The sequence below is a fragment of the Erythrolamprus reginae genome, chromosome 7 (assembly GCF_031021105.1).
Source record: "Erythrolamprus reginae isolate rEryReg1 chromosome 7, rEryReg1.hap1, whole genome shotgun sequence".
In the NCBI taxonomy this organism is placed as follows: Eukaryota; Metazoa; Chordata; class Lepidosauria; order Squamata; family Dipsadidae; genus Erythrolamprus; species Erythrolamprus reginae.
The window spans coordinates 79443907-79471562 of NC_091956.1; the positions used below are offsets into that span (position 1 = coordinate 79443907).

Genomic DNA, 27656 nt, shown 5'->3' on the forward strand with positions numbered 1-27656 from the left:
CTAAGTACAGTGTTCCCTCGATTTTCGCGGGTTCGAACTTCGCAAAAAGTCTATACCACAGGTTTTCAAAAATATTAATTAAAAAGTACTTTGCGGGTTTTTTCCCTAGGCCACATTTTTTCCCACCCGATGATGTCATATGTCATCGCCAAACTTTCGTCTGCTTTTAATAAATATTTTTTTAAATAAACTTTAATAAATAAACATGGTGAGTAATAATCTGAATGGTTGCTAGGGAATGGAAAATTGCAATTTAGGGGTTTAAAGTGTTAAGGGATGGCATGTGATACTATTCATAGCCAAAAATAGTGTATTTACTTCCGCATCTCTACTTCGCGGAAATTCGACTTACGCGGGCGGTCTCGGAACGCATCCCCCACGAAACGCGAGGGAACAATGTATTTTGCAAGCAAGGCAAATTAACTTCCAGATTTTTATGTGTGCAAAAATCTCTTTTCATGTTGCTATTTTCAACTTAAATCCGTTTCAGTCAATAGCATCTTTGATGTAGAGAAAGGGCAGACTGAGTGCAGTATTTGTTAGCTGGAGATCAAGAAGGATGCAAAGTATTCTTATGGCTAGCTCTCCGTTCCTTATTCACTGCCTGAAGATAAGTGTACTTTTGCCAAGTTCACTGAAAATCAAAAACCTTTTGAGGATGCAGGAAAGTAAATTAAAGGCAAAAACCTGGCCATGCTTAATCCCAGTGGTATCCCAGTGAAATGTAGCATATTAAGTCTGACTCATGCATCATTTTTGAAACATTTCTCCCTTGTTTTATTAATGTTAGTTGCAATATGCTTAAGCCCATTAGCCTAATCAGTACAAAGATTCATAAGGTTCAAGGGAAATTGACAGCAAAGTACTATTTCCTAACCGATATCTGGTATAAGCATTATGTTTACTTATTTTCTATTGAAACAAAAATGCAGCTGGAAGAAACTCAGATAGAAACATAGAACCATAGAAGACTGACGGCAGAAAAAGACCTCATGGTCCATCTAGTCTGCCCTTATACTATTTCCTGTATTTTATCTTACAATGGATATATGTTTATCCCAGGCATGTTTAAATTCAGTTACTGTGGGTTTATCTACCACGTCTGCTGGAAGTTTGTTCCAAGGATCGACTACTCTTTCAGTAAAATAATATTTTCTCATGTTGCTTTTGATCTTTCCCCCAACTAACTTCAGATTGGGTCCCCTTGTTCTTGTGTTCACTTTCCTATGAAAAACACTTCCCTCCTGGACCTTATTTAACCCTTTAACATATTTAAATATTTCGATCCTGTCCCCCCTTTTCCTTCTGTCCTCCAGACTATACAGATTGAGTTCATGAAGTCTTTCCTGATACGTTTTATGCTTAAGACCTTCCACCATTCTTGTAGCCCGTCTTTGGACCCGTTCAATTTTGTCAATATCTTTTTGTAGGTGAGGTCTCCAGAACTGAACACAGTACTCCAAATGTGGTCTCACCAGCGCTCGATATAAGGGGATCACAATCTCCCTCTTCCTGCTTGTTATACCTCTAGCTATGCAGCCAAGCATCCTACTTGCTTTGCCTACTGCCCGACCACACTGCTCACCCATTTTGAGACTGTCAGAAATCACTACCCCTAAATCCTTCTCTTCTGAAGTTTTTGCTAACACAGAACTGCCAATACAATACTCAGATTGAGGATTCCTTTTCCCCAAGTGCATTATTTTACATTTGGAAACATTAAACTGCAGTTTCCATTGCTTTGACCATTTATCTAGTAAAGCTAAATCATTTACCAAATTACAGACCCCTCCAGGAATATCAACCCTATTGCACACTTTAGAGTCATCGGCAAATAGGCAAACCTTCCCTACCAAACCTTCCCCTATGTCACTCACCAACATATTAAAAAGAATAGGACCCAAATAGCATGGAAAGATCAGTTCTACTGTATTGCTTGGGAAAGTTTCTCAAAAAAGAAACTTTCATTGCGTGAAAATATAAATACCAACCATTATTCTATGAAGAATGGCAGAAATGTATTTACACAAGAGCCAGATATCTTTCAAATGGGTCTCCATTGGAAATTATGGCAAAGTTAAAGTATACCAAGAGCCTGTACATTTTAGTCTTAATTAAAAATAATGTTTTTTTTTTAAAAAACAGGATTTTGCAAATTACTTTCCCAGACACCCTGTATCTTGCTAACCTTTTAATTCCTCATTGAGAACAGAGAGTGAAAGCAATCTACATAATTTATATTCAGAGGCAGCAGCTTTATTGATCAAATTGTGCTCACTGCATTTTCTACAGGTTTGCACTTTGCAATTTTGCTGACGATGGTTTACTAGCTTTTTTTAAAAAAAATTAACACCATAATCAGCAACTGGCAATACTGTTGAATAATTTCTATGGCATCTTTGCCACGAGTTCAGCCTCAAATCAGATTTCTTTTCAACCTATCTTTTTTAACCACTACAAATGTGTTCACGTTTTCTGCCTTATTAAATATTAAATTATTGGACGTTCTAGGAGAAAAAAAATGTTTCTCCGAGGACATGAACAAGATGGTTTGGCTACTAAATTAGGCAGCTATAGAAAAATGGATATACAGTGATACCTCATCTTACAAACGCCTCATCTTACAAACCTTTCGAGATACAAACTCGGGGTTTAAGATTTTTTTTCCTCTTCTTACAAACTATTTTCACCTTACAAACCCACCGCCGCCACCGGGATGCCCCGGCTCTGGACTTCCATTGCCAACGAAGCACCCGTTTTTGCACTGCTGGGATTCCCCTGAGTGTCCCCTCCATGGGAAACCTCACCTCTGGACTTCCGTGTTTTTATGATGCTGCAGGGGAATCCTAGCAGGGGAATCCCAGCAGCACAAAAACACGTGCTGCGTTGGCAACGGAAGACTGGAGGTGGGGTTTCCCAGCGAGGGGAGCCTCAGCGAAATTGCAGCATCGTAAAAACACAGAAGTCCGGAGGTGGAGTTTCCCATGGAGGGGACCCTCAGGGGAATCCCAGCAGCACAAAAACGGGCACTTCACTGGCAATGGAAATCTGGAGGTGGGGTTTCCCAGTGAGGGCAGCCTCAGGGGAATTGCAGCATCTCAAAAACATAGAGGTCCGAAGGTGAGGTTTCGGTGTTTTTGTGATGCTGCGTTTTCACTGATGCTCCCTTCGCTGGGAAACCCCACCTCCAGACTTCCGTTGCCAGCGAAGCACTCATTTTTGTGCTGCTGGGATTCCCCTGCTGGGATTCCCGTGCAGCATTGCAAAAACACAGAAGTCCAGAGGTGGAGTTTCCCATGGAGGGGACCCTCAGGGGAATCCCAGCAGCACAGAAACGGGCGCTTCGGCTGGCAAAAGGGCTGAATTTTGGGCTTGCACGCATTAATCGCTTTTCCATTGATTCCTATGGGAAACATTGTTTCGTCTTACAAACTTTTCACCTTAAGAACCTTGTCCCAGAACCAATTAAGTTTGTAAGACAAGGTATCACTGTATGTGAGAGTGACAGGATGCATGACTTTACAGTCCTCAGCTAATTTCAGAACACAATCTTAACACGAACATCCCCACATTAACTCAGCGGAGCTGTCAGCTGCTGCCTTCCTTAGAAAGAATCTATTCAGGGCCCATCAACTCTGCAACTCTTGGAATAGGCTAATCAATTTCCCTTCCCATTATTGTCATGGACAAAATTAGCATATCACGAAAGGAAAAAAAAAAATCAACCCCGGGGCTGAAAAGCAGTAAACACTTCCTCCATCTATTTTATGCGGTAGCTGAAGTTGCTAATGAGATACCTCTAATTTATATCTCAACCTTTCTCAAACCGACGCTGTTATATATACAAGCATATATAAAATGAGCCACTCTTTTTTAACCTCATCAATTTAGGTTCAGTTTGGAACCTCAGGCACTGCAAGGGTTTCAAACTTCATCCCCCCTTTCCCCAACAAAACTTCAAACATTCTGGCTCTTTCTAGCTGTGCTTCCAAAACCTGTTTACTCCTATAAAAATAATGCTGGGTTTTCAGGCCACCATTTTTGCCCACTTGTTAACAAGATGCAAATTTTCAGAAGTTGTGGGAACTTTATCATTGGAAGCTTTCAAGAAGAATCTCTCAAAAATGGTGTAGGGCAGTGATGGTGAACCTAAGGCAGTGTTTTTCAACCAGTGTGCCGTGGCACACTAGTGTGCCGCGAGACATGGTCAGGTGTGCCGCGAAGCTCAGAGAGAAAGAAAGCAAGAGAGAGAGAAAGCAAGAGAGAAAGAAAGCAAGAGAGAGAGAAAGCAAGAGAGAAAGAAAGCAAGAGAGAGAGAAAGCAAGAGAGAGAGAAAGCAAGAGAGAGAGAAAGAAAGAGAGAAAGAAAGAAAGAAAGAGAGAAAGAGAGAAAGAAAGAGAGAGAGAGAGAAAGAAAGCAAAAGAGAGAAAGAGAGAGAGAGAACAAGAGAGAGAGAAAGAAAGCAAGAGAGAAAGAAAGCAAGATAGAGAGAGAAAGAAAGCAAAAGAGAGCAAGAGAGAGAGAGCAAGAGAGAGAAAGAAAGCAAGAGAGAGGGGAGGGAGGGAAGGAGAGCGAGATAAAGACATAGAGGGAGGGAGGGAGGGAGGGAGGGAGAGAGAGCAAAAAGAGAGGAAGGAAGGAAGAGAAAGAAAGAGGGATGGAGAGAGAGAGAAAGAAAGAGGAAGGAAGGGAGAGAAAGAGGGAGGGAGAAAGAAATAGAGTGAAGGGGAGGAAAAGAGAGAGAGAATTTTTTTGTCCAACCTTTTTTTAGCCGTCCCCCCTGCTCAATGTGCCCCAGGGTTTCGTAAATGTAAAAAATGTGCCGCGGCTCAAAAAAGGTTGAAAATCACTGACCTAAGGCACGGGTGCCACAGGTGGCACGCAAAGCCATAAGAACTTAAGAGCATAAGAAGAACCATGCTGAAACAGGCCAAAGCCCATTGAGTCCAGCATTCTGTGTCAGCCCGCCCTCATCTGAAGCACAGCTGAGAAGCTCCTTCTCAGGAGATTTTACTTACTTTACTTTACCAGACTGAGCTAAGGAATGTTAACATTTTAAGAACCGTTCCTTTCCTTATGTCTTGCTGTTTAATCCATCTTACTGAAAGCAGTTAAGATCAATATGCAATTAAAACATAATAAATATATGATAATAAATCAAGAACCATAATAAAACGTACAAATGGATATTGAAAGTCCATGATTTCTTTGGGATATTGCATTCTAGAACAGCTGTAATTTCTCAGTGGTCTTATTTATTTATTTTATTTATTATTTAGATTTGTATGCCGCCCCTCTCCGAAGACTCGGGGCGGCTCACAACAAGATATAACAAATCATAAATAATTCAAATAGCTTTAAAATATTTAAAGATTTAAAAGAACCCCATATACTAACAGACACACACACAAGCATACCATGTATAAAATTGAACAAGCCCGGGGGAGGTGTTTCAATTCCCCCATGCCTGACGGCAAAGGTGGGTTTTAAGGAGTTTACGGAAGGCAGGAAGAGTAGGGGCAGTTCTAATCTCTGGGGGGAGTTGGTTCCAGAGAGCCGGTGCTGCCACAGAGAAGGCTCTTCCCCTGGGGCCCGCCAACTGACATTGTTTAGTTGACGGGACCCGGAGAAGGCCCACTCTGTGGGACCTAATCGGTCGCTGGGATTCGTGCGGCAGGAGGCGGTCCCGGAGATATTCTGGTCCAGTGCCATGAAGGGCTTTAAAGAGCACATAAAATAAACAGCTGTAGGCCAACTGAGAAGTGACTAAGATCTGAGTGATCAAGAAGAGGGCCACTTAGTCCAGGAAGGGGTGCAACTGCCTTATTAACTGAACTTGTGCTAAAACCTTCCTGGCCACAACTGAGGTGAGAGTCTGTTGCGGTTAGCTCTGGCCCAGCTCCTGCCCCAAGGAATGTGCAGGTGGAGGTGGGGGAAACATCCACATGCCGCAGGCCTGTTTTGCTCCCGATGGAATCTGCCGACGAAGCCTCCTCTGACCAAGGAAGCATGAGTGACAAGGAAGAGGGGAGTTTGGCAGACAGCCCAGGAGGAGGTCAATCATCTGTATCATCCCTGGATTCTGAACAAGAATTAATGACACATCCACGCATGTGTAGAGTGATGCCTAGGAGACAACAACTGAAGCATTATTACATTGCATCACCCTCCAAACTTCAGCCAAACTAAGCTCAGACGAACGTGACTCCGACCTGGCTTCATGGGAGTCTGACAACAGCCAATAGAATACAGGTTCTTGCACAGGAACAGGAAGCTCAAATTCAGAGCTCAACAGAAGGTATAAAAACCACTCACTCTCAACTCAGCTACCCAGAATCCCATGTACTTGGTGGTTCTGCTTCATCAATAAATGGACCCCGTTTCCAATCAGCCTCCAGCCTCCATTTTAAGTTTAAGTTTAAGTTTAAGTTTAATCAGATTTGTATGCCGCCCCTCTCCGCAGACTCGGGGCGGCTCACAGCAACAACAACACAATGTACAACAAATCCAATATTTAAATTAATTTTAAAAACCCCACAAGTTAAAACCAATCATACACACTAGCGTACCATACATAAATTTTATAAGCCTAGGGAGAAGGAACATGTCAATTCCCCCATGCCTGACAACAGAGGTGGGTTTTAAGGAGCTTACGAAAGGCTAGGAGGGTGGGGGCAACTCTGATATCTGGGGGGAGTTGGTTCCAAAGGGTCGGGGCCGCCACAGAGAAGGCTCTTCCCCTAGGCCCCGCCAACCGACATTGTTTAGTTGACGGGACCCGGAGAAGGCCAACTCTGTGGGACCTAACTGGTCACTGGGATTCGTCTCCAGTGTCTTTCTCCTGGCTTGGAACCGAAGCTGGATATTTTTTCCAACAGAAGTAGAGTGATGGCTGGGCACCAGACATAGAAATATCCCATTTTCGGCCTTTCATTTGTTCCTTTAATTTCATCATAGGAAACTACAAGTACTATAAGGAATTATAACTTGTCAGTTATCAGTTATTGTCAGGAAAGGGTGCACTTAATAGAGCTCAGGCACTGCTACTGAGATATATTGATTCCTCTGGTCTTTCTTCAAACAGTCTTTTCTTTGGGTTGTTTGGGAACGTCCTACTGGTCAATGACTACTTCAGCTTCAACCGCAATAACACAAGAGCACGCAACAGATTCAAACTTAACACAAACAGCTTCAAACTTGACTGTAAAAAATATGATTTCAACAATAGAGTTATCGAAGCGTGGAACTCTTTACCGGACTCAATTGTGTCAACCCCTAACCCCCAACATTTCTCCCTTAGACTCTCCACGATTGACCTCTCCAGGTTCCTAAGAGGCCAGTAAGGGGCGTACATAAGTGCACTGGTGTGCCTTTCGTCCCCTGTCCAATTGTCTTTCCTTTCTCTCACTTATCATATATATTCTCTTCCTTTCATATATCCTCTCCTCTAAGTTCACTTTCACCCTCTTTTATATTATCACATGTCTATTTTTCTTCCTATGTATTTGTGTATTGGACAAATGAATATAAATAAATAAATAAATAGTCAGTGGAATTTGTCATTGGCTAATCTCTTACGCATAAATCCCCACTCAGAGTCTCATTCTTCATTTTCTAAATGGCCATACAGTCATTAATATGTTGGTCTGAAGTACAAAATGGTGTGTTTTAAATACCTACAATCAATTGTGAATGATGTAATGCGAAACATTCTAAAAATCTATGCCTATATCTTTTATGTGCTGGGAGGAAAACACAGCTTTATTCCCTTCTCACTTTTATTCACTCTGGGTTTTGCAAATTAAACTAGCAGAATTATGTGTAGCTTTAAAGCGATGCATCACGTTTTTCTGCAAGAGTTATTTATTGCTTAATTAGGCAGATCGTCCTCAAGCCTTGCAACAATAGATCATCCAGAAAGGAAATACATTTTGCAAAGCTATGGAGCCTAGAATGAAACTTAAAAGAATAATCTGGCATTGGGGCTGAAGTCCCAATTCATCTGAAAAAAAGACTATGTTGTATGTGCATGGATTTTATTTACTTTCAGACCATGTTTTCCTGAGTAAAACACACAATTGGCTAAGCCCAATCATTGCACTAAACTATGCTCTGTGGTTCACATACCATAGCATGGTTTGCACAGTACATTAAATTGTGTGAACATGTTGTGCAAAAATTAAACAAGTCATATCAGAAAAAATGATTTTATTTCTGGTCACTGAAAATATAATCCTTATAGATTATTGTTTCCGGTCACAATTCAAAGTGTTGGTTATGACCTATAAAGCCCTTCATGGCATCGAACCAGAATATCTTCGGGACCGCTGCACGAATCCCAGCAACCAGTTAGGTCCCACAGAGTTGGCCTTCTCCGGGTCCCATCAACTAAACAATGTTGTTTGGTGGGGCCCAGGGGAAGAGCCTTCTCTGTGGCAGCCCCGGCCCTCTGAAACCAACTCCCCCCCGGAGATTAGAATTGCCCCCACCCTCGCCTTTCGTAAGCTCCTTAAAACCCACCTTTGCCATTAGGCATGGGGGAACTGAGATATTCTTCCCCCCTAGGCCTTTACAATTTATGCATGTTATGTTTGTTTGTATGTATGTTTGGTTTTACAATAAGGGTTTTTTAGTTGTTTTAGTATTGGATTTACATGATGTTTTTTATTATTTATTATGATTACTTATGATTTGTTTTTACATGTTGTGAGCCGCCCCGAGTCTTCGGAGAGGGGCGGCATACAAATCCAAGTAATAAATAAATAAATAAATTATTGTTGTTAGCCGCCCGGAGTCTACGGAGAGGGGCGGCATACAAATCCAATAAGTAAGTAAGTAAGTAAGTAAGTAAGTAAGTAAGTAAGTAAGTAAGTAAGTAAGTAAGTAAGTAAGTAAGTAAATAAAATAATAATAATAATAATAATAATAATAATAATAATAATAATAATAATAATTATTATTATTATTATTATTATTATTATTAATTAGATTTGTATGCCGCCCCTCTCCGTAGTCTTGGGGCGGCTCACAACAATAATAGTACAATATATAACAAATCTAATAATTAAAAATCATTTATAACCCCTGGCTATAGAGCTATAGCCAGGGGTGGGCAGCAGGCAGGATAGGGTGGAACGCACTTCCATTGTCGGAAATGAAGATGCGTGTGCAGCTGTCACTTCCTGGATTACTTGGCTCGACTCTGATCTCCCTTTTCCCCCTGCTGCTGCATCTGCGCTCCTTGCTTTTTTCCTCTTTCCTCCTTCCTGGGCTCAGACAAGCTTCCCTCTCTCCTGCCCGGCTCCCCTCCAGCCTCACGCGGCCACCTCCCGCCTGAAGTGCAAGCAGAAGGCGTGGGTGGAAGTGATGCTGGCAGCGTTTATGCTTCTGGCAGCACCCGTTCTCCTAGCTACCCAACCTGAGGGAGGGGGGCGACCCAGGAAGGAGAGCATGGGAACCGCAAAGCAAACTGTCCCGTCAGCGAGGTGACAAATTGTCACTCCTTATTATTATGATGATTATGATGATTATGATGATTATGATGATTATGATGATTATGATGATTATGATGATTATGATGATTATGATGATTATGATGATTATGATGATTATGATGATTATGATGATGATGATTATGATTTATTTACTTACTTACTTACTTACTTATTTACTTATTTACTTATTTACTTATTTACTTATTTACTTATTTACTTATTTACTTATTTACTTATTTACTTATTTACTTATTTACTTATTTATTTACTTATTTACTTATTTACTTACTTACTTACTTATTCATTAGATTTGTATGCCACCCCTCTCCAGAGACTCGGAGCGGCTCACAACAACAAAACAGTACAAATCCAATGGTTACAACAATTTAAAACCCCTAATATAAAAAAAACAATCATACGTCTCATACAAACTATACGTAAAGCGGAAACGGCCCAGGGGAATCATTTTCCCCATGCCTGACGGCAGAGGTGGGTTTTAAGGAGTTTGCGAAAGGCAAGGAGGGTGGGGGCAATCCTAATCTCCGGGGGGGGGAGTTGATTCCAGAGGGTCGGTGCCGTCACAGAGAAGGCTCTTTCCCTGGGTCCCGCCAGACGACATTGTTTTGTCAACGGGACCCGGAGAAGGCCAACTCTGTGGGACCTAACTGGTCGCTGGGATTCGTGTGGCAGAAGGCGGTCCCAGAGATATTCTGGTCCGATGCCATGAAATCAAATGATACCCCTGTCATAGGGGAATGCACATTTCTGAGCTTTAATGCAGTTAGTTGAAGAAATAATATTATTGCTACTAAGACAAATGAAACCAATTAGTGATCTACCCAAGGTCTGAGGCCTATTATATGATTATGCTGTTTGGCGTACTACGCTCTTGATGGCTATAAATCACTTAGTTCTCGTGGTAGTCAGCAAGCTTTGTAATTTATTGATGCCACACTAGGGCTTAAGGGATCTTAGATAATTATTACTTCATCTTTTGGGGTTGGATTCTCTTCCCATCAGAGACCTGAATTATGGATTGTTTTGGTTGGGAACCTCTTGGGAAACAGATATAAAATACTGAAAGACATCAAGGAAGTCTATCCTGATGGAGACTTTCAAAATATTTTTAAAATGAGAATTTTTGTCAGGAAATTAGAACACGGGAAAGAAAAACTATTTATCATGGTGGCGATTTTTGAGTCTGATTTTAAGGTAAAGCAAGGCTGACCCTATTTAGTGCTGTTTGATTAGATTAGATTAGATTTATTGGATTTATATGCCGCCCCTCTCCGCAAACTCGGGGAGGCTCACAACAAAGTAAAAACAATACATAATAGCAAATCCAATACCCACCAATCCAATTACAATTTTAAGCTAAAAAATTCATAAAAAACAACCCCAGAATATTAAAAAACAAGCACACAATCAATCTAACACCAAAACAACATGGGCAAAGGGGAGATGTTTCAATTCCCCCATGCCTGATGGCAGAGGTGGGTTTTAAGGAGTCTGCGAAAGGCAAGGAGGGTGGGGGCAATCCTAATCTCAGGGGGGAGCTGGTTCCAGAGGGTCGGAGCCGCCACAGACAAGGCTCTTCCCCTGAGTCCCGCCAGACGACATTGTTTAGTCGATGGGACCCGGAGAAGGCCAACTCTGTGGGACCGAACCGGTTGCTGGGATTCGTGCGGCAGAAGGCGGTCCCGGAGATATTCTGGTCCGGTGCCATGAAGGGCTTTATAGGTCATAACCAACACTTTGAATTGTGACTGGAAACTGATCGGCAGCCAATGCAGACTGCGGAGTGTTGGAGTGATATGGGCATACTTAGAGAAGCCCATAATTGCTCTCGCAGCTGCATTCTGCACGATCTGAAGTTTCCGAACACTTTTCAGAGGTAGCCCCATGTAGAGAGCATTACAGTAGTCGAGCCTCGAGGTGATGAGGGCATGAGTGACTGGGAGCAGTGACTCCTGGTCCAAATAGGGCTGCAACTGGCGCACCAGGCGAACCTGGGCGAATGCCCCCCTCGCCACAGCTGAAAGATTTTTCTCTAATGTGAGCTGTGGATCGAGGAGGATGCCCAAGTTGCGGACCCTCTCTGAGGGGGTCAATAATTCCCTCCCCAGGGTAATGGATGGACAGATAGAATTGTCCTTGGGAGGCAAGACCCACAGCCACTCCGTCTTGTCTGGATTGATTGTCTGGATTTGCAAGAAGCAAATAATAATAATAAAAAAGAAGAAGGCCATAGCTGGGAAGAATTTCTATATAGTCCCAGCAGATCAACCTGTGCCCTAACCTTTGCTAATGATATTTGTTGTTTTTTTCTGTTATGGGAGGGGAAGAGGAGACAGAGAGACACAGAGAGAAAGAGAGAGGGATTTTTTCTTTAACTAAGATTGGAAAGAGGATACAGAATCAGAAATAACCAGCATCAAACCAGACTCAAATTGCTGCTTTGGCAAGCTATGAAACACATATGTAATATTTATATCCATATAATATCGCCCATAAAGTGGATCATGACAGACTGATATAACAATTGAATCTAAAACTACGGAACCAGAAATAAAATAAAAACTTATTTAACAGCTAATTAAAATCAAATAAAATCAAACACATAGCAGATGGCCCAGCGTATTTAAAAAGAAGATTAACTGATGCCAAAGAAGGAAAGAAACAAATAAATGTTTGATTTCATGCTTTGGAAGGGAGATATATGCATTGTGTGCCACCAGAGAAAAGGCACTGTCGCTATTAATTTATCTTTCCATTTTAATTTTGAAATTTGGCTAGGTGGATTTTATCAATACAATTTGTTAAATGGAAGAGGTTTTCTGGTTTCCAAGGCCTTTTTTTTCTTCATTCAGTTACTATATTGCTTCTAGAGTTGTTAACCTGATCCTCCGCAGATTCTGCTCCGGCAATCTCACACTACTCACCAGAGCCTACAAAACGTTTGCCAGACCCATCCTTGAATACAGTTCATTTGTCTGGAACCCATACCACATCTTGGACATCAACACCCTAGAAAATGTCCAAAGATACCCTTCACTCCTCCACTCGAAACAGAATGCCCTACGAAAGCAAACTATCAATCCTGGGTCTAGAAAGCTTAGAACTACGACCCCTAAAACACGATCTAAGTATTGTCCACAAAATCATATGCTGCAACGTCCTGCCTGTCAATGACTACTTCAGCTTCAACCGCAATAACACAAGAGCACGCAACAAATTCAAACTTAATATTAATCGCTCCAAGCTTGACTGTAAAAAATATGACTTTAGCCATCGAGTTGTCAAAGCGTGGAACTCATTACCAGACTCAGTAGTGTCAACCCCTAACCCCCAACATTTCTCCCTTAGACTATCCACGATTGACTTCTCCAGGTTCCTAAGAGGTCAGTAAGGGGCGTACATAAGTGCACTAGCCTGCCTGTCCAATTGTCTCTCCTTATCTCATATATCATATATCTTTTCTTCCTTCATATATCTTCTCCTCTATTTTTATATCTTCTCTTTATATATAATACTTCATGTCTATTCTCTTCAATATGTATTGCGTATTGGACAAAATAAATAAATAAAATAAATAAAAATAAATATTATGCTGGATCAAATTACCTAGGGTGACTTTGGTCCAGCATTTCTATCAATGGCTTCAGACGCTTGTAGACAGGATAAAAAGTCATACCTTTCTTCTACCAAGCTTCCTTTAACAACTGATATTTGGAAGTATGTAGCTCCCAACACAGAAGTTTCAAGAAGTTTTAATACATGAATTTTTCCATCTCTTTTTACCTTACAATCTCAGTATTTATAGATCTAGGGAATTACTGCTTGGTTATAGTTCTGCCAGGAAGCCCAGTGATAAATTGTGTAGCAAAAGGTAGAAATAATTTTCTATTGATCCTTAGCTTAAGAACCGGGTTAGAATCGTCCATTGGTGAATATGAGTTGTGGAAGAACAGTACTATCCAATACTTGAAATAACCTGCCTGTTAAAATCAGTGTTAAAGTAATATGAGTGTTGGTTATGACCTATAAAGCCCTTCATGACACCGGACCAGATTATCTCAGGGACCGCCTTCTGCTGCACGAATCCCAGCGACCAGTTAGATCCCAAAGAGTAGGCCTCCTCCGGGTCCCATTGTTAACTTTTTCAACCAGTGTGCCGTGGCACACTAGTGTGCCGCGAGACATGGCCAGGTGTGCCGCAAAGCTCAGAGAGAGAAAAAAAACAAGAGAGAAAGAGAGAGAGAAAGAGAGAAAGAAAGAAAGAGCAAGAGAGAGAGAAAGCAAGCAAGCGAGAGAGAGAAAGAAAACAAGAGAGAAAGAGAGAAAGAAAGCAAGAGAGAGAGAAAGAGAGAGAAAAAAGAAAGCAAGAGAGAGAGAGAGGAAGGGTAGGTGGGAGAGAGAAAGACATAGAGGGAGGTAGGGAGGGAGAGAGAAAGAGAGCAAAAAAGAGGAAAGAAGGAAGAGAGAAAGAAAGGGATGGAGAGAGAGAGAAAAAAAAGGAAGGGAGAGAGAGAAGGAGGGAGGGAGAGAGAAATAGAGCGAAAGGGAGGAAGAGAGAGATATTTTTTTGTCCAAACTTTTTTTAGCCACCCCCCATCCCACCCCCACTCAATGTGCCCCATGGTTTTGTAAATGTAAAAAATGTGCCGCGGCTCAAAAAAGGTTGAAAATCACTGAACCAAACAATGTCGTTTGGCGGACCCAGGGGAAGAGCCTTCTCTGTGGTGGCCCTTTGGAACCAACTCCCCCCAGAGATTAGAATTGCCCCTACCCTCCTTGCCTTTCGTAAGCTTCTTAAAACCCACCTCTGCCGTCAGGCATGGGGGAACTGAGATATTCTTCCCCCCAGGCCTTACAATTTACGCATGGTATGTTTGTTTGTATGTATGTTTGGTTTTATAATAAGGGGTTTCTTAGTTGTTTAGTATTGGATTGTTACATGCTGTTTTTTGTCACTGTCTGACAAAAAACACTCCCCGAGTCTGCGGAGAGGGACGGCATACAAATCCAACAAATAAATGAATGAATGAATGAATGAATGAATGAATGAATGAATGAATAAATAAGTTGTACCTTTTTTTTAAACCAGTCATTCTCATTGTCTCTCTTGGACTTTAAACATAAAACATAGAATAATGGAATTGGAAGGGACCTCGGATTTAATGCTTTTTTTCTTTGTTTTTTCTTTAATGTTCTCTTTCTGTTCCAATAAGCAATTTTCACTGGCAGCTTTGGAAAACACAGATAGATGTTTATTGCCCACATACCAATCAGGGCACATTTGGGAAAGTCCTGAACTACATTTTAATTACTTTTTTTGTAATTAGAATGGATGTCACCACAACTCTAATGAATCCACTATAAGGTCTTGTGGGACTGACTCTAGGTGGAGGTGCAAAACTGCCAATAAGAAACAGGATGATCGAACGAAGCAGGGTTAGAAGAAAGAATACAACACAAATAAGACTCCTTTGACCGAGGGTGCTTTTGAACTCTGTCTGCAAATAGTCTAACAATGCACACGGTAGAGGTAGCAAACCATGGAGATGCTATAAAAATCCTGTTCAATTGATGTTGCGCAATCACAGTAGGCCAGCTACTACTACTGTCTTCTCTTCTGAAAAAAATTGGTGCTATTTGTATTACCCGTTGTTGCTAGGCATTGATTCTTCTTTATGCTTTCTGCCAAGAAGATGCCAGAGTAACAATAGGAAGCATTGTTTGATCTCAGAAATATAGAAACACAGAAGAGTGACGGCAGAAAAAGACCTCATGATCCATCTAGTCTGCCCTTATACTATTTACTGTATTTTATCTTACGATGGATATATGTTTATCCCAGGCATTTTTAAATTCAGTTACTGTGGATTTACCGAATACGTCTGCTGGAAGTTTGTTCCAAGGATCTACTACTCTTTCAGTAAAATAATATTTTCTCACGTTGCTTTTGATCTTTCCCCCAACTAACCTCAGATTGTGTCCCCTTGTTCTTGTGTTCACTTTCCTATTAAAAACACTTCCCTCCTGGACCTTATTTAACCCTTTGACATATTTAAATGTTTCGATCATGTCCCCCCTTTTCCTTCTGTCCTCCAGACTATACAGATTGAGTTCATGAAGTCTTTCCTGATACGTTTTATGCTTAAGACCTTCCACCATTCTTTTAGCCCGTCTTTGGACCCGTTCAATTTTGTCAATATCTTTTTGTAGGCGAGGTCTCCAGAACTGTAGGTGAGGCCTTCTTGCCCTGATCTTAATTTCATCACGGTCTGATAAAATTAGGAGTCTGGTCGCATCTTTCCTGACTTATAATAAAATGTATTAGTCAGAAAAGAAGATACCAGTTCTGAGTTCTCATTTTTTGCCATAAGAGAAGAATATAGTTACCAGAGTTCGCCGAACCTGAACTTCGTTGGGTTCGCCCAACACTATTAAAGATAATAGCAAAAATACGTACTGAAAATATATAGATGCTGTAACTAGACCTATATTATTAGCAGAAAAATTAAAATATTTGCAAAGCTTTGGGAAAAATATCAAACTGAAATAATGTTGTTCATTATCAGGAAATGCAAAAGTCATCTACATGATAGTCGGTATTATTATTTTTTTTAAAAACAAACAAGCGAAACTTTTCAGGCTAAGTGTATTTAATAATACTAAATAAACAAATTGTTTTGGTTGCACATCTACTTTTAAAATCTGTTCAGGGATTTTTTTCTTTCTGGAGTGTTGCCCCTAATGTGACAATCTGAAGGAAGGTAGAGCCTCAGAACAGAACTTCAGTGTGAGTATACATAATTCATAGTGACTTCCTCTTATCTCATTTCCATAAGAGAGACGTTCAAAGCCTGAAGACAGACAGTTCTCCAATGAGCTTCATGATTGAACAGACATTTGAACCCGAATCTCCTTGTCCTTTGATCAACAGTAACATCTTAATACTGTTCGGCTTCTTTTTGAGGTAGGCTTTCTACCTCTGCCAATTTCTTGTGTGACTTTGGGGACCCTGAATATTTTGTATCTTCTTGAACTATTTCACAATATAAAAAGCGAACCCTGATGTTCGTTTTATGTAAGTTCTATCTGAGGATCAGCTTTAAAATTCTAATGGGAAATTCTTGGAAGCAGATTAAGCTGAGCTGTTTGTTGGGCTCAAGGCCATATGGAAAGAAAAACGACTTCTCCCCATCCCTGCCCATTATATTAGCATAGCAAAAAAAAAGCATTTTGCAATCTTTAATGAACTAAGGAAGATGACAAGGATCAGCTGTTTTGTTCAGGTGGTGAATTCCCACCCAATAATTCATTTTGATTTCCAGTAGAGAAGGATCTGCAGATCTAATTTGATCTTATATCCTGGAGTTAAATATTTGAGTTTGTATAAATTGATTTGGATATAGAGTGGTACCTCTACTTACGAACTTAATCTGTTCCGTGATCAGGTTCTTAAGTAGAAATGTTTGTAAGAAGAAGCAATTTTTCCCATAGGAATCAATGTAAAATCAAAGAATGTGTGTGATTGGGGAAAACCATAGGGAGGGTGGAGGTCCTGTTTCCTCCTAGGATATTCCTAGAGAGGCCCCACGGAGGCTTCTCCCTGCCTTTTCTGGCTCTGTTTCCTCCAGGAGATTCCTAGAGAGGCCCCACGGAGGCTTCTCCCTGCCTTTTCTGGCTCTGTTTCCTCCAGGAGATTCCTAGAGAGGCCCCACGGAGGCTTCTCCCTGCCTTTTCTGGCTCTGTTTCCTCCCAGGAGATTCCTAGAGAGGCCCCACAGAGGCTTCTCCCTGCCTTTTCTGGCTCTGTTTCCTCCCAGGAGATTCCTAGAGAGGCCCCATGGAGGCTTCTCCCTGCCTTTTCTGGCTCTATTTCCTCCCAGGAGATTCCTCGAGAGGCCCCAAAGAGGCTTCTCCCTGCCTTTTTCGGTTACAGTTTCGGAGGCTCAGGTTTGTAAGTGGAAAATGGTTCTTGAGAAGATCTTGAACACCCAGTTCTTATCTAGAAAAATTCGTAAGTAGAGGCGTTCTTAGGTACCAATGTACTTTGCTCTGATTATGAAGAACACAGTAAGTGATCCATTTGTAGGACAGTAGAAGACTCAGATGCCACACGATAAATCAAAACATTACTTTTTAGTAGTATATTGTATATCAGAATTTTCCATTCCATTTCTAAAGTAGATTTCCACTTCTAAGCCAATATGCTCAACAGCTATTTTCCATTAACCTATATCACAATCCTTCTTGGCCCAACCCTTCTGCTTAAAGATCTTTTTAAAGATCTGTTGTGCTGTGTCTCTTAGCTTTGGAATTAAGAAATAGCCACACATATATTATGTTGCGCAACGACTTCTTCCAATTAATTTCCCATTGTAGAGAGGTTGGAATAGAGACTATTTTTCTCTTGGAATAATGAAGACAAGCAAAATGGAATTGCTGGGGGAGGTAACGAGATGGTAGTTGATCCCGGCAGATGCCAGCTCCCACACAAACAATCCCTTATTGCACTGTGTCGCAATGTATTAACTTTCTCAGATGCCTATAACCCGATTTAAATTTGTTTCATTATCTCTATTTATTACATAAAGCAATGACAGTTTAGGAGAGTTTAAGGGAAGAGGAATAACTAAGATCCAACAGTTATATGAGAAGGATGGTAGGCCAAGTAGAAACCATATAGAATGGTGGTTAGGTAAGGGAAGATGGCTACAAATAAATGCAATATTTATTTATTTATTCATTTGTCCAATATACAAATGCATAGGAAGAAAAATAGACATGTAGTAATATATATATAAGGGTAAAGTGAACTTAGAGGAGAGGATATATGAAAGAAAGAAAATATATATGATAAGTGAGAGAAAGGAAAGACAATTGGACAGGGGACGAAAGGCACACCAGTGCACTTATGTACGCCCCTTACTGGCCTCTTAGGAACCTGGAGAGGTCAATCGTGGAGAGTCTAAGGGAGAAATGTTGGGGGTTAGGGGTTGACACAATTGAGTCCGGTAATGAGTTCCACGCTTCGATAACTCGATTGTTGAAATCATATTTTTTACAGTCAAGTTTGGAGCGGTTCGTATTAAGTTTGAATCTGTTGCGTGCTCTTGTGTTGTTGCGGTTGAAGCTGAAGTAGTCATTGACCGGTAGGATGTTGCAGCATATGATCTTGTGGGTAATACTCAAATCGTGCTTTAGGCGCCGTAGTTCTAGGCTTTCTAGACCCAGGATTGTTAGTCTATTTTCGTAGGATATTTTGTTTCGAGTGGAGGAGTGAAGGGCTCTTCTGGTGAAATATCTTTGGACATTTTCAAGGGTGTTGATGTCTGAGATGTGGTATGGGTTCCAGACAGATGAGCAGTAGTCTAGGATGGGTCTGGCAAATATGTAAATATCTTAATGAAAGGGAGAATAAAGAAGTACTATTGAGGGAGGAGACAGGGTTAAAGAAAATAATAAGAGAAAAAAGTGAGGGTATAAAGGCGCAAGCAACCAATATATATAAGTTGCTAGTGCAGTCAGACGGGGACACGATTAAAGGACTGACTAAATGGTGGCAAAATGAGATACAAGTAGAGGTACAAGAGATGGAAAATATAGTAGGAAATATAAGGAAAATTAAAAATACAAGAATCAGGGAAATGAGAAGGAAAATATTACATAAGTGGTATTTTACTCCCGTTCAACTCACACACTTTCAGCAGAATGTCAGGGGTATTTGTTGGCACGGGTGTCAAGATAAAGGAGTGTTTATGCATATGTTTTGGGAATGCCCGATAGTGCAGGAATTTTGGCAAAAAGTGCAAGAGGACATTAATAGAATCTTAAATATACAATGGACAATCACTAAGGAAATAGCAGTACTAGTTAAAAGAAATGCGATGGTAGAATTTAGAGAAATAAAAAAAGCAGCAATAGAAAGCGCTCAGGCGGTAATAGTTTTGGGTTGGAAGGATGCGACAAAATGGACAATGCAAAACTGGTATAGGTACATGGTGGACCATATTCAATTTGAAATTATGGATAAAAGGATAAATTTGGATAATGAAATTAAATTGGGACAACTGATGGGACGGTGGGACAAGGTAAGACGATATATAGATATAAAAGCCGGGGTGGCACAGCAGGTAGAGTGCTGTACTGCAGGGCACTGAAGCTGACTTGTAGATCTGAAGGTCAGCGGTTCAAATCTCATCACCGGCTCAAGGTTGACTCAGCCTTCCATCCTTCCGAGGTGGGTAAAATGAGGACCCGGATTGTGGGGGCAATAGCCTAGCTCTGTTAAAAAAGTGCTATTGCTAACATGTTGTAAGCCGCCCTGAGTCTAAGGAGAAGGGCGGCATAAAAATCGAATAAATAACTAAATAACTAAATAACTAAATAACTAAATAACTAAATAACTAAATAACTAAATAACTAAATAACTAAATAACTAAATAACTAAATAACTAAATAACTAAATAACTAAATAACTAAATAACTAAATAACTAAATAACTAAATAACTAAATAACTAAATAACTAAATAAATAAATAAATAAATAAATAAATAAATAAATAAATAAATAAATACATACATACATACATACATACATACATAAATAAATAAATACATAAATACATAAATACAAATAAATAAATAAATAAATAAATAAATATATGATGAGTAGAATCTGAGACCAAGCTATAAGAAATAAATTGGAATCACTCTATAATATGTAAATAGATATATTGCTCTTGGCTTAAAGTGGATTATATAAGAAACACCCCTAATTTGTGATGGGTTTTGTGTGTGTGTTGGGGTGGTGGGCACATTTCACTATGCACTGTTTTATGTTGTGTGTCTATTAAACTTGTTAAAAATTAATAAAAATATAATAACTTTCTCAGATGACTTGGATTAAAAAAAAAATTGGTTACCAGAATTTTCACATGGCCTGTAATGTAAAATTAGCAGTGGTAGAAAAGTAACAAAGAAAGGGAGTGCGGGCAACTATTATTTTCTTCTGTGGACCTTTTTCTACCTCCTCTTTTGAGAATGTTGGTTCATACCTCGTACAAAAACTCTCGTTGAAAAGGATTGGGTGCAAATGTCTAACGTAATGGTACAGAATTTAAAATAAACGCCACAAAAATGCTACAACCTGATGTTTAAAAACTGCCAGCTTTACTGATAACCATTTGGCAGCTGCACATAATTCTACCTTTTAGTTTAATTATGCTGGCAAAAAAGGTCCAAAGTTAAAAAAAAAATATCCAGCCAAATGTCCATCTCCTCATTTTCTTGGCAGCCCAAGTAACTACTATGAAGAGAAAGAACTATAATTGTTTTAAGCATATGAACTAATGGAAGGAAATCAATGTTTTAAATTAAACCAGTTTCTGAGACGAAAATTAGCTGGATAATTTTTAGTTTAAATTTTGGGCACTTTTTTTTTGGTGGGGGAGAAGAGTTTCATGGCTATTGCCATGGGCTGATTTACTCAATATGTAACATACTGTATGTTGTCTGTCTGTCTTTCTTTCTTTCTTTCTTCCTTCCTTCCTTCCTTCCTTCCTTCCTTCCTTCCTTCCTTCCTTCCTTCCTTCCTCCTCTTTCTCTCTCTCTTTTCCTTCCTTCCTTCCTTCCTTCCTTCTTTCTTTCTTTCTTTCTTTCTTCCTTCCTTCTCTCTCTCTTTTCCTTCCTTCCTTCTTTCCTTCCTTCCTTCCTTCTTTCTTTCTCTCTCTCTCTTTTCTTTCTTTCTTTCTTTCTTTCCTTACTTATTTGATTTATATGCCGTCCCTCTCCACGGACTCAGGGCGGCTTACAACATATAAAAACAATAAAATATCTTAAATCCAATTATCAAATTAAACAAATCTAAAATCTCTTTTTCTTAAAATCAATCACTTTCATTCAGACAATAAACATGTGTTCCATTCATTAACCAGGGGCTAATAACTAATGGTCCCAGGCCTGTTGGCACAAGTGGGTGTTCAAGCTCTTGCGGAAGGCGAGGAGGGTGGGAGCAGTACGAATTTCTGGGGGAGCTGGTCCCAGAGGGCGGGGCCCACACTGAGAAGGCTCTTCCTCTAGGCCCCACCAAGCAACATTGTCTAATTGTCGGCATCTGGAGAAGGCTGAATCTGTGGGACCTGAAGGCCGTATGGTTATAACCAACACCATAGGTCATAACCAACACTTTAAATTGCATTCGGAAAGCAATCGGCAACCAATGATTTCTCCAATGGATACTTTGATTCAGTGAAGGGCTACCAAAAGTTTTACTACCACACTGTGAGCGTGGCTTATGCAGGACACCCTGCATTTTCTTTCAACATCTTTCAATGCAAATTGGGTGCTCTGGGGTGCAGCTCCATTTTCACTACACCACTGCGTTCCCCCCCATCCGGGTAGTAGCCCACCCCTGCTTTGATTCCATACATTTTTTCTAGCATTCGTTGGGTATCTCTTTGGTCAGAAGGATGAATCAATGAGTGATGGAGGTTCAGTTGAAAACTTGCCCTTTACAAAGTTATTTTCAATCAAAACTTTTATGATCAGAATTTATTTATTTATTTATTAGATTTGTATGCCACCCCTCTCCGTAGACTCGGGGCGGCTCACAACACAATAAAACAGTTCATGACAAATCTAATAATTTACAATTTAAAATTTAAAATAGTTAAAAACCCCAATTTTTAAGCAGACATACCTCTAAACATACCCTACATAAATTATATAGGCCCGGGGGAAATATCTCAGTTCCCCCATGCCTGATGACAAAGGTGGGTTTTAAGGAGTTTACGAAAGGCAAGGAGGGTAGGGGCAGTTCTAATCTCTGGGGGGAGCTGGTTCCAGAGAGTTGGGGCCGCCACAGAGAAGGCTCTTCCCCTGGGACCTGCCAACCGACATTGTTTAATCGGTCGCTGGGATTCGTGCAGCAGAAGGCGGTCTCGGAGATATTCTGGTCCGATGCCATGAAGGGCTTTATAGGTCATAACCAACACTTTGAATTGTGACCGGAAATTGATCGGCAACCAATGCAGACTGCGGAGTGTTGGTGTAACATGGGCATACCTGGGGAAGACCATGATTGCTCTCGAAGCTGCATTCTGCACGATCTGAAGTTTCCGAACACTTTTCAAAGGTAGCCCCATGTAGAGAGCATTGCAGTAGTCGAACCTCGAGGTGATGAGTGCATGAGTGACTGTGAGCAGTGAGTCCCGGTCCAAATAGGGCCGCAACTGGAGCACCAGGCAAACCTGGGCAAATGCCCCCCTCGCCACAGCTGAAAGATGGTGAATTCTCTTTCATTGCTACACATTTGGGTCTGGGTAGCAATGAAAGAGAATTCTGATCATAAAAGTTGTATATTGTGCAACTTTGTACAATAGTTTGTATAACTTTGTACATTGAACCATCTTCAAGATGTAATATGTCTGCTTTTATTTCTCATCTCCTCCACTCTCTCCCTCCCTCCCCCTCCCCTTTCTCTTCCTCTCCCCTCCTCCTCTATTTTTTGAGGTTAATGCTGCAATGGCAGTTAATTTATTTGTATCAATGCCCATCAATACATTTTCAAGAAACAAACTATGTTTGCTTACATTGCCTAATGCCAACCTTTAGAAATTTAGGAAGAAGTTGGTTGCCTTCCTTCAATAACACTTAGGATAAATTTGGTGATGTAAAAGAAAACACCCCCTCTCTGGTTATACTATATAATTTGTTAGAATATACCATTACTTTTTATAATACTAAATTGGCAAAATCAAACATGCAATTGATGCAAAAGAATCTAAATAATAGTTGATCATATAACACATTTCATTCGCTATAATTATGCATTTTAGACTTCTCATTCAAAAAGCAAAAATATCAAATTATCATGAAACAGTATAATGCATGTATCATTAGAACGAATGTTTATAAATTGTGTTTATAGATTGTGTATCTGGATAGGGACTCACTACTCACAGTCACTCATGCCCTCATCACCTCGAGGCTCGACTACTGTAACGCTCTCTACATGGGGCTACCTTTGAAAAGTGTTCGGAAACTTCAGATCGTGCAGAATGCAGCTGCGAGAGCAGTCATGGGCTTTCCCAAATATGCCCATGTCACACCAACACTCCGCAGTCTGCATTGGTTGCCGATCAGTTTCCGGTCACAATTCAAAGTGTTGGTTATGACCTATAAAGCCCTTCATGGCACCGGACCAGACTATCTCAGGGACCACCTTCTGCTGCACCAGTGACCAGTTAGGTCCCACAGAGTGGGCCTTCTCCGGGTCCTGTCAACTAAACAATGTCGTTTGGCGGGACCCAGGGGAAGAGCCTTCTCTGTGGCGGCCCCGGCCCTCTGGAACCAACTCCCCCTGGAGATTAGAATTGCCCCCACCCTCCTCGCCTTTTGTAAGCTCCTTAAAACCCACCTCTGCCGTCAGGCATGGGGGAACTGAGATATTCTTCCCCCCTAGGCCTTTACAATTTATGCATGGTACGTTTGTATGTATGTTTGGTTTTACAATAAGGGTTTTTTAGTTGTTTTAGTATTGGATTGTTACATGCGGTTTTTTTATTACTGTTGTTAGCCTCCCCGAGTCTACGGAGAGGGGTGGCATACAAATCCAATAAATAAATAAAATAAATAAATATAATATTCACAAATCTGTCTGTCCACAGATTTCTTTCCGTCTTTTATCACAATGAAATTTCACAAAGTGGAACTAGTGTTCCCATTGATTTCATAACATACTATGAATGTAATGTCCATATGTAACAGCAGGTACTTACTGCCAACTCTTCAAGGACCTTCCAAATTTCTTTCTGGCCATACTTTTTTGCAACCTGAGCTGGGCTTTCTCCAGACTTGTTAGTAATTCTACACACTTGAATGGCTTTGGGATCTTGGAGAAGAATTCCAGCAAGTTTCTTTAATCCAAATTTAGCTGCACAATGGAGAAGAGTGGGAAGTTCCTCTAACTGTGAATCTGGATAGAAAAACAAAGATGTGCATATATATAAATCACAAAAACATCACACAAAACACAAAAACATCACACAAAACAGCATGCAACAGATTCAAACTTAATATTAACCGCTCCAAACTTGACTGTAAAAAATATGACTTCAGCAGCCGAGTTGTCGAAGCGTGGAACTCATTACCTGACTCAGTAGTGTCAACTCCTAACCCCCAACATTTTCCCCTTAGACTCTCCACGATTGACCTCTCCAGGTTCCTTAGAGGTCAGTAAGGGGCGTGCATAAGTGCACCACTGTGCCTTCCGGCCCCTGTTCAATTGTCTCTCCTTATCTCATTTATCTTTTCTTCCTTTCAAATATGTTCACCTACACTTTTATATCTTTTCTTCTATTCTTTTCTTTACTTATATTATTACATATCTTTCTCTTCAATGTGTATTATGTATTGGACAAAAGAAATAAATAAATTCCCTTAGATCAGTTCAAACAGATGCAGTGTTCCCTCTAATTTTTTTTTTTGGGGGGGGGGGGCGGAAAAGTATAGTGTCTGAGCGGCAGTCCCTTTGGGACTGGGCGGCACAGAAATAATAAACAAACAAACAAATAAACAAATAAACAAACAAACAAACAAATAAATAAAAAGCCCACCCTGTTTTGCCTCAGAGAATTTCAAAATAAAATACTATACTGTGTGTCTATAACAGTGAGCTCATAATAGGGCAACTCTATCAATATCAAAATGCCACTTAAATAGTTAAGCTAGTTTCAAACTAGATTTTGATTTCCTTTCTCTCTTCCTTACTCCCATTCTTTTTCTTTCTCTTTTCCTTCCTCTCTTTTTTCTATCTGTTTCTCTCTCTTCCTCTCTTCCTCTCTCTCTCCTTCCCTCTCACTCTTTCCCTCTCAGCTTCTGGGCAGGTTTGGAAAACTCTGAGTTGATGATGATGTTTAAGTGAGTGATTGCTCACTGCTCAGCATAGAGGGAACTATGAACACAAGTTGATTTTCTGTAAAGATGGACCCAAAATCACATAGAAACAAATTATATGTGTCCTTTTACATGCTGCTACCATTCCTTTTAAATTAATAATGATTTTTGAACTTATCATGATGCTTTGGAAGTTCACTTACAACTTAATACAACTGAATAAATAATTATGGTGCCTTAATAGAAATAAGGAAATAGTGCAAACACCACAAACAAGTCTAATATATATTTATGATCCATGAGTATTAATTGCACACTCGTCTTTTTGTTGCTTAGTTGAACAAAATTCTAAAGAGATGTGCTGCGGTAATTGGAAAGATAATTGTTTCTTTCAATGGCACAGAGTAACAAATACAGCTAAAATGTGTTAAGAATATCAGTTTGCTAATCACATAGGCCATTTAAAGGCTTCTGTAATAGGCTCTATACATGTGAAGATGGTTAAAAGGTGTCATGAAACAGGTCAAGAACTGTGCCTGTTCATTTTATTTGTCACTTGAGTCCTTGTGAAAAAAGTAAGCCAAAACTAAATGCTCATTACAAGGCACATATTGTTGTCAGCTGGAATAACATTACTCAATAAAACACTGAATTCTTATTCATCATCTTTGGGATCGTACATTTTAAAAGACAAGGGATAAATTGCACAATGTAATAACAATAACACGGCAATAGAAAGAAATGTGAACTTTGCTATATTATTATTATTAATAATAATAATAATGATAATAATAATAATAATAATAATAATAATAATAATAATAATAATTTATTGGATTTGTATGCCGCCCCTCTCCGTAGACTCAGGGCGGCTAACAACAGTGATAAAAACAACATGTAACAATCCAATAATAAAAAAACCTAAAAACCCTTATTATAAAACCAAACATACACACAAACATACCATGCATAACTTGTAATGGCCTAGGGGGAAGGAATATCTCAACTCCCCCATGCCTGGCGGTATAAATGAGTCTTGACTAGTTTACAAAAGACAGGGAGGGTGGGGGCAGTTTTAATCTCCGGGGGGAGTTGGTTCCAGAGGGCCAGGGCCGCCACAGAGAAGGCTCTTCCCCTAGGGCCTGCCAAACGACATTGTTTAGTCGATGGGACCCGGAGAAGGCCAACTCTGTGGGACCTTATCGGTCGCTGGGATTCGTGTGGTAGCAGGCGGTTCCGGAGGTAATCTGGTCCATTGCCATGTAGGGCTTTAAAGGTCATGACCAACACTTTGAATTGTGACCGGAAACTGATCGGCAGCCAATGCAAGCCACGGAGTGTTGAAGAAACGTGGGCGAATCTTGGAAGCCAAGATTTGCTTCAATATTATATTTCATTGGGTCTGCATATTATAGTTTATTATGGTAGATTATAATTTTCTTGGTGTCAGCACGGGAGTTTCTCAGATTTCTAAACATTATCTACAAAACCAGATACATCTATTATTTTCTCTGTCAACTCAACAAGTATATTTTTTCTTTTTTAAATAGAAATGAACATTTTTCTGATAGGATCATTTCCTGAACAAATAGTCTTTTATTCCTTACCATCGCCACCTTGCTCAGAGCCCACTATAATTACTGTTAATTATAACTTTTGACCTGTAAACCTACATCTTCAGTATCAATGGGGAAAATCTGAATGCACGAACAGCAATTATCTCAGGAAAAGCACCGTTCAACCACAGCATGAGGTGCATCGCACATTATAGTCTTTTTTTAATCTAGATGAATTGGATAACAACCCAGCAAGGAACATCTGCAAATAAAGTGTCAGAAAATATTGTTACTGCTTTACCTTTATTTATTCCTCCAAGATTATTGCCCCTACAGAAGAATTTATAGTCTGAATTTATACTGAACTGCAGCATTGCTAAATCAGATTTATTTATTTATTTATTATAGATCTTGGGCCAAGGAGGCTGGGTTATAGGAAACACTATGGTTGTTTATTTCTAGTTGCTCAACACTATTCAGTTATTTATTTATTTATTTATTCATTCATTCATTCATTCATTCATTCATTCATTCATTCATTCATTTGTCCAATACACAAATACATAGGAAGAAAAATAGACATGTGATAATATAAAAGAGGGTGAAAGTGAACTTAGAGGAGAGGATATATGAAAGGAAGAGAATATATAAAATAGGTGAAAGAAAGGAAAGACAATTGGACAGGGGACGAAAGGCAC

General features: G+C 40.0%; 2 protein-coding genes across 2 annotated transcripts in view; both read right to left on the minus strand.

Annotated features, from left to right (window-relative positions):
• NFKB1 (nuclear factor kappa B subunit 1) overlaps window positions 1-27656 on the minus strand; it is a 291304-nt gene that overhangs the window by 240918 nt on the left and 22730 nt on the right. The window lies entirely within an intron of this gene.
• The window catches only part of BANK1 (B cell scaffold protein with ankyrin repeats 1), a 130985-nt gene that overhangs the window by 45730 nt on the left and 57599 nt on the right, over window positions 1-27656 (minus strand). Inside the window, exon 7 of the mRNA XM_070757971.1 lies at window positions 24286-24482. Within this exon, the coding sequence (XP_070614072.1) occupies window positions 24286-24482 (197 nt within the window). The remainder of the gene's footprint in view (window positions 1-24285; window positions 24483-27656) is intronic.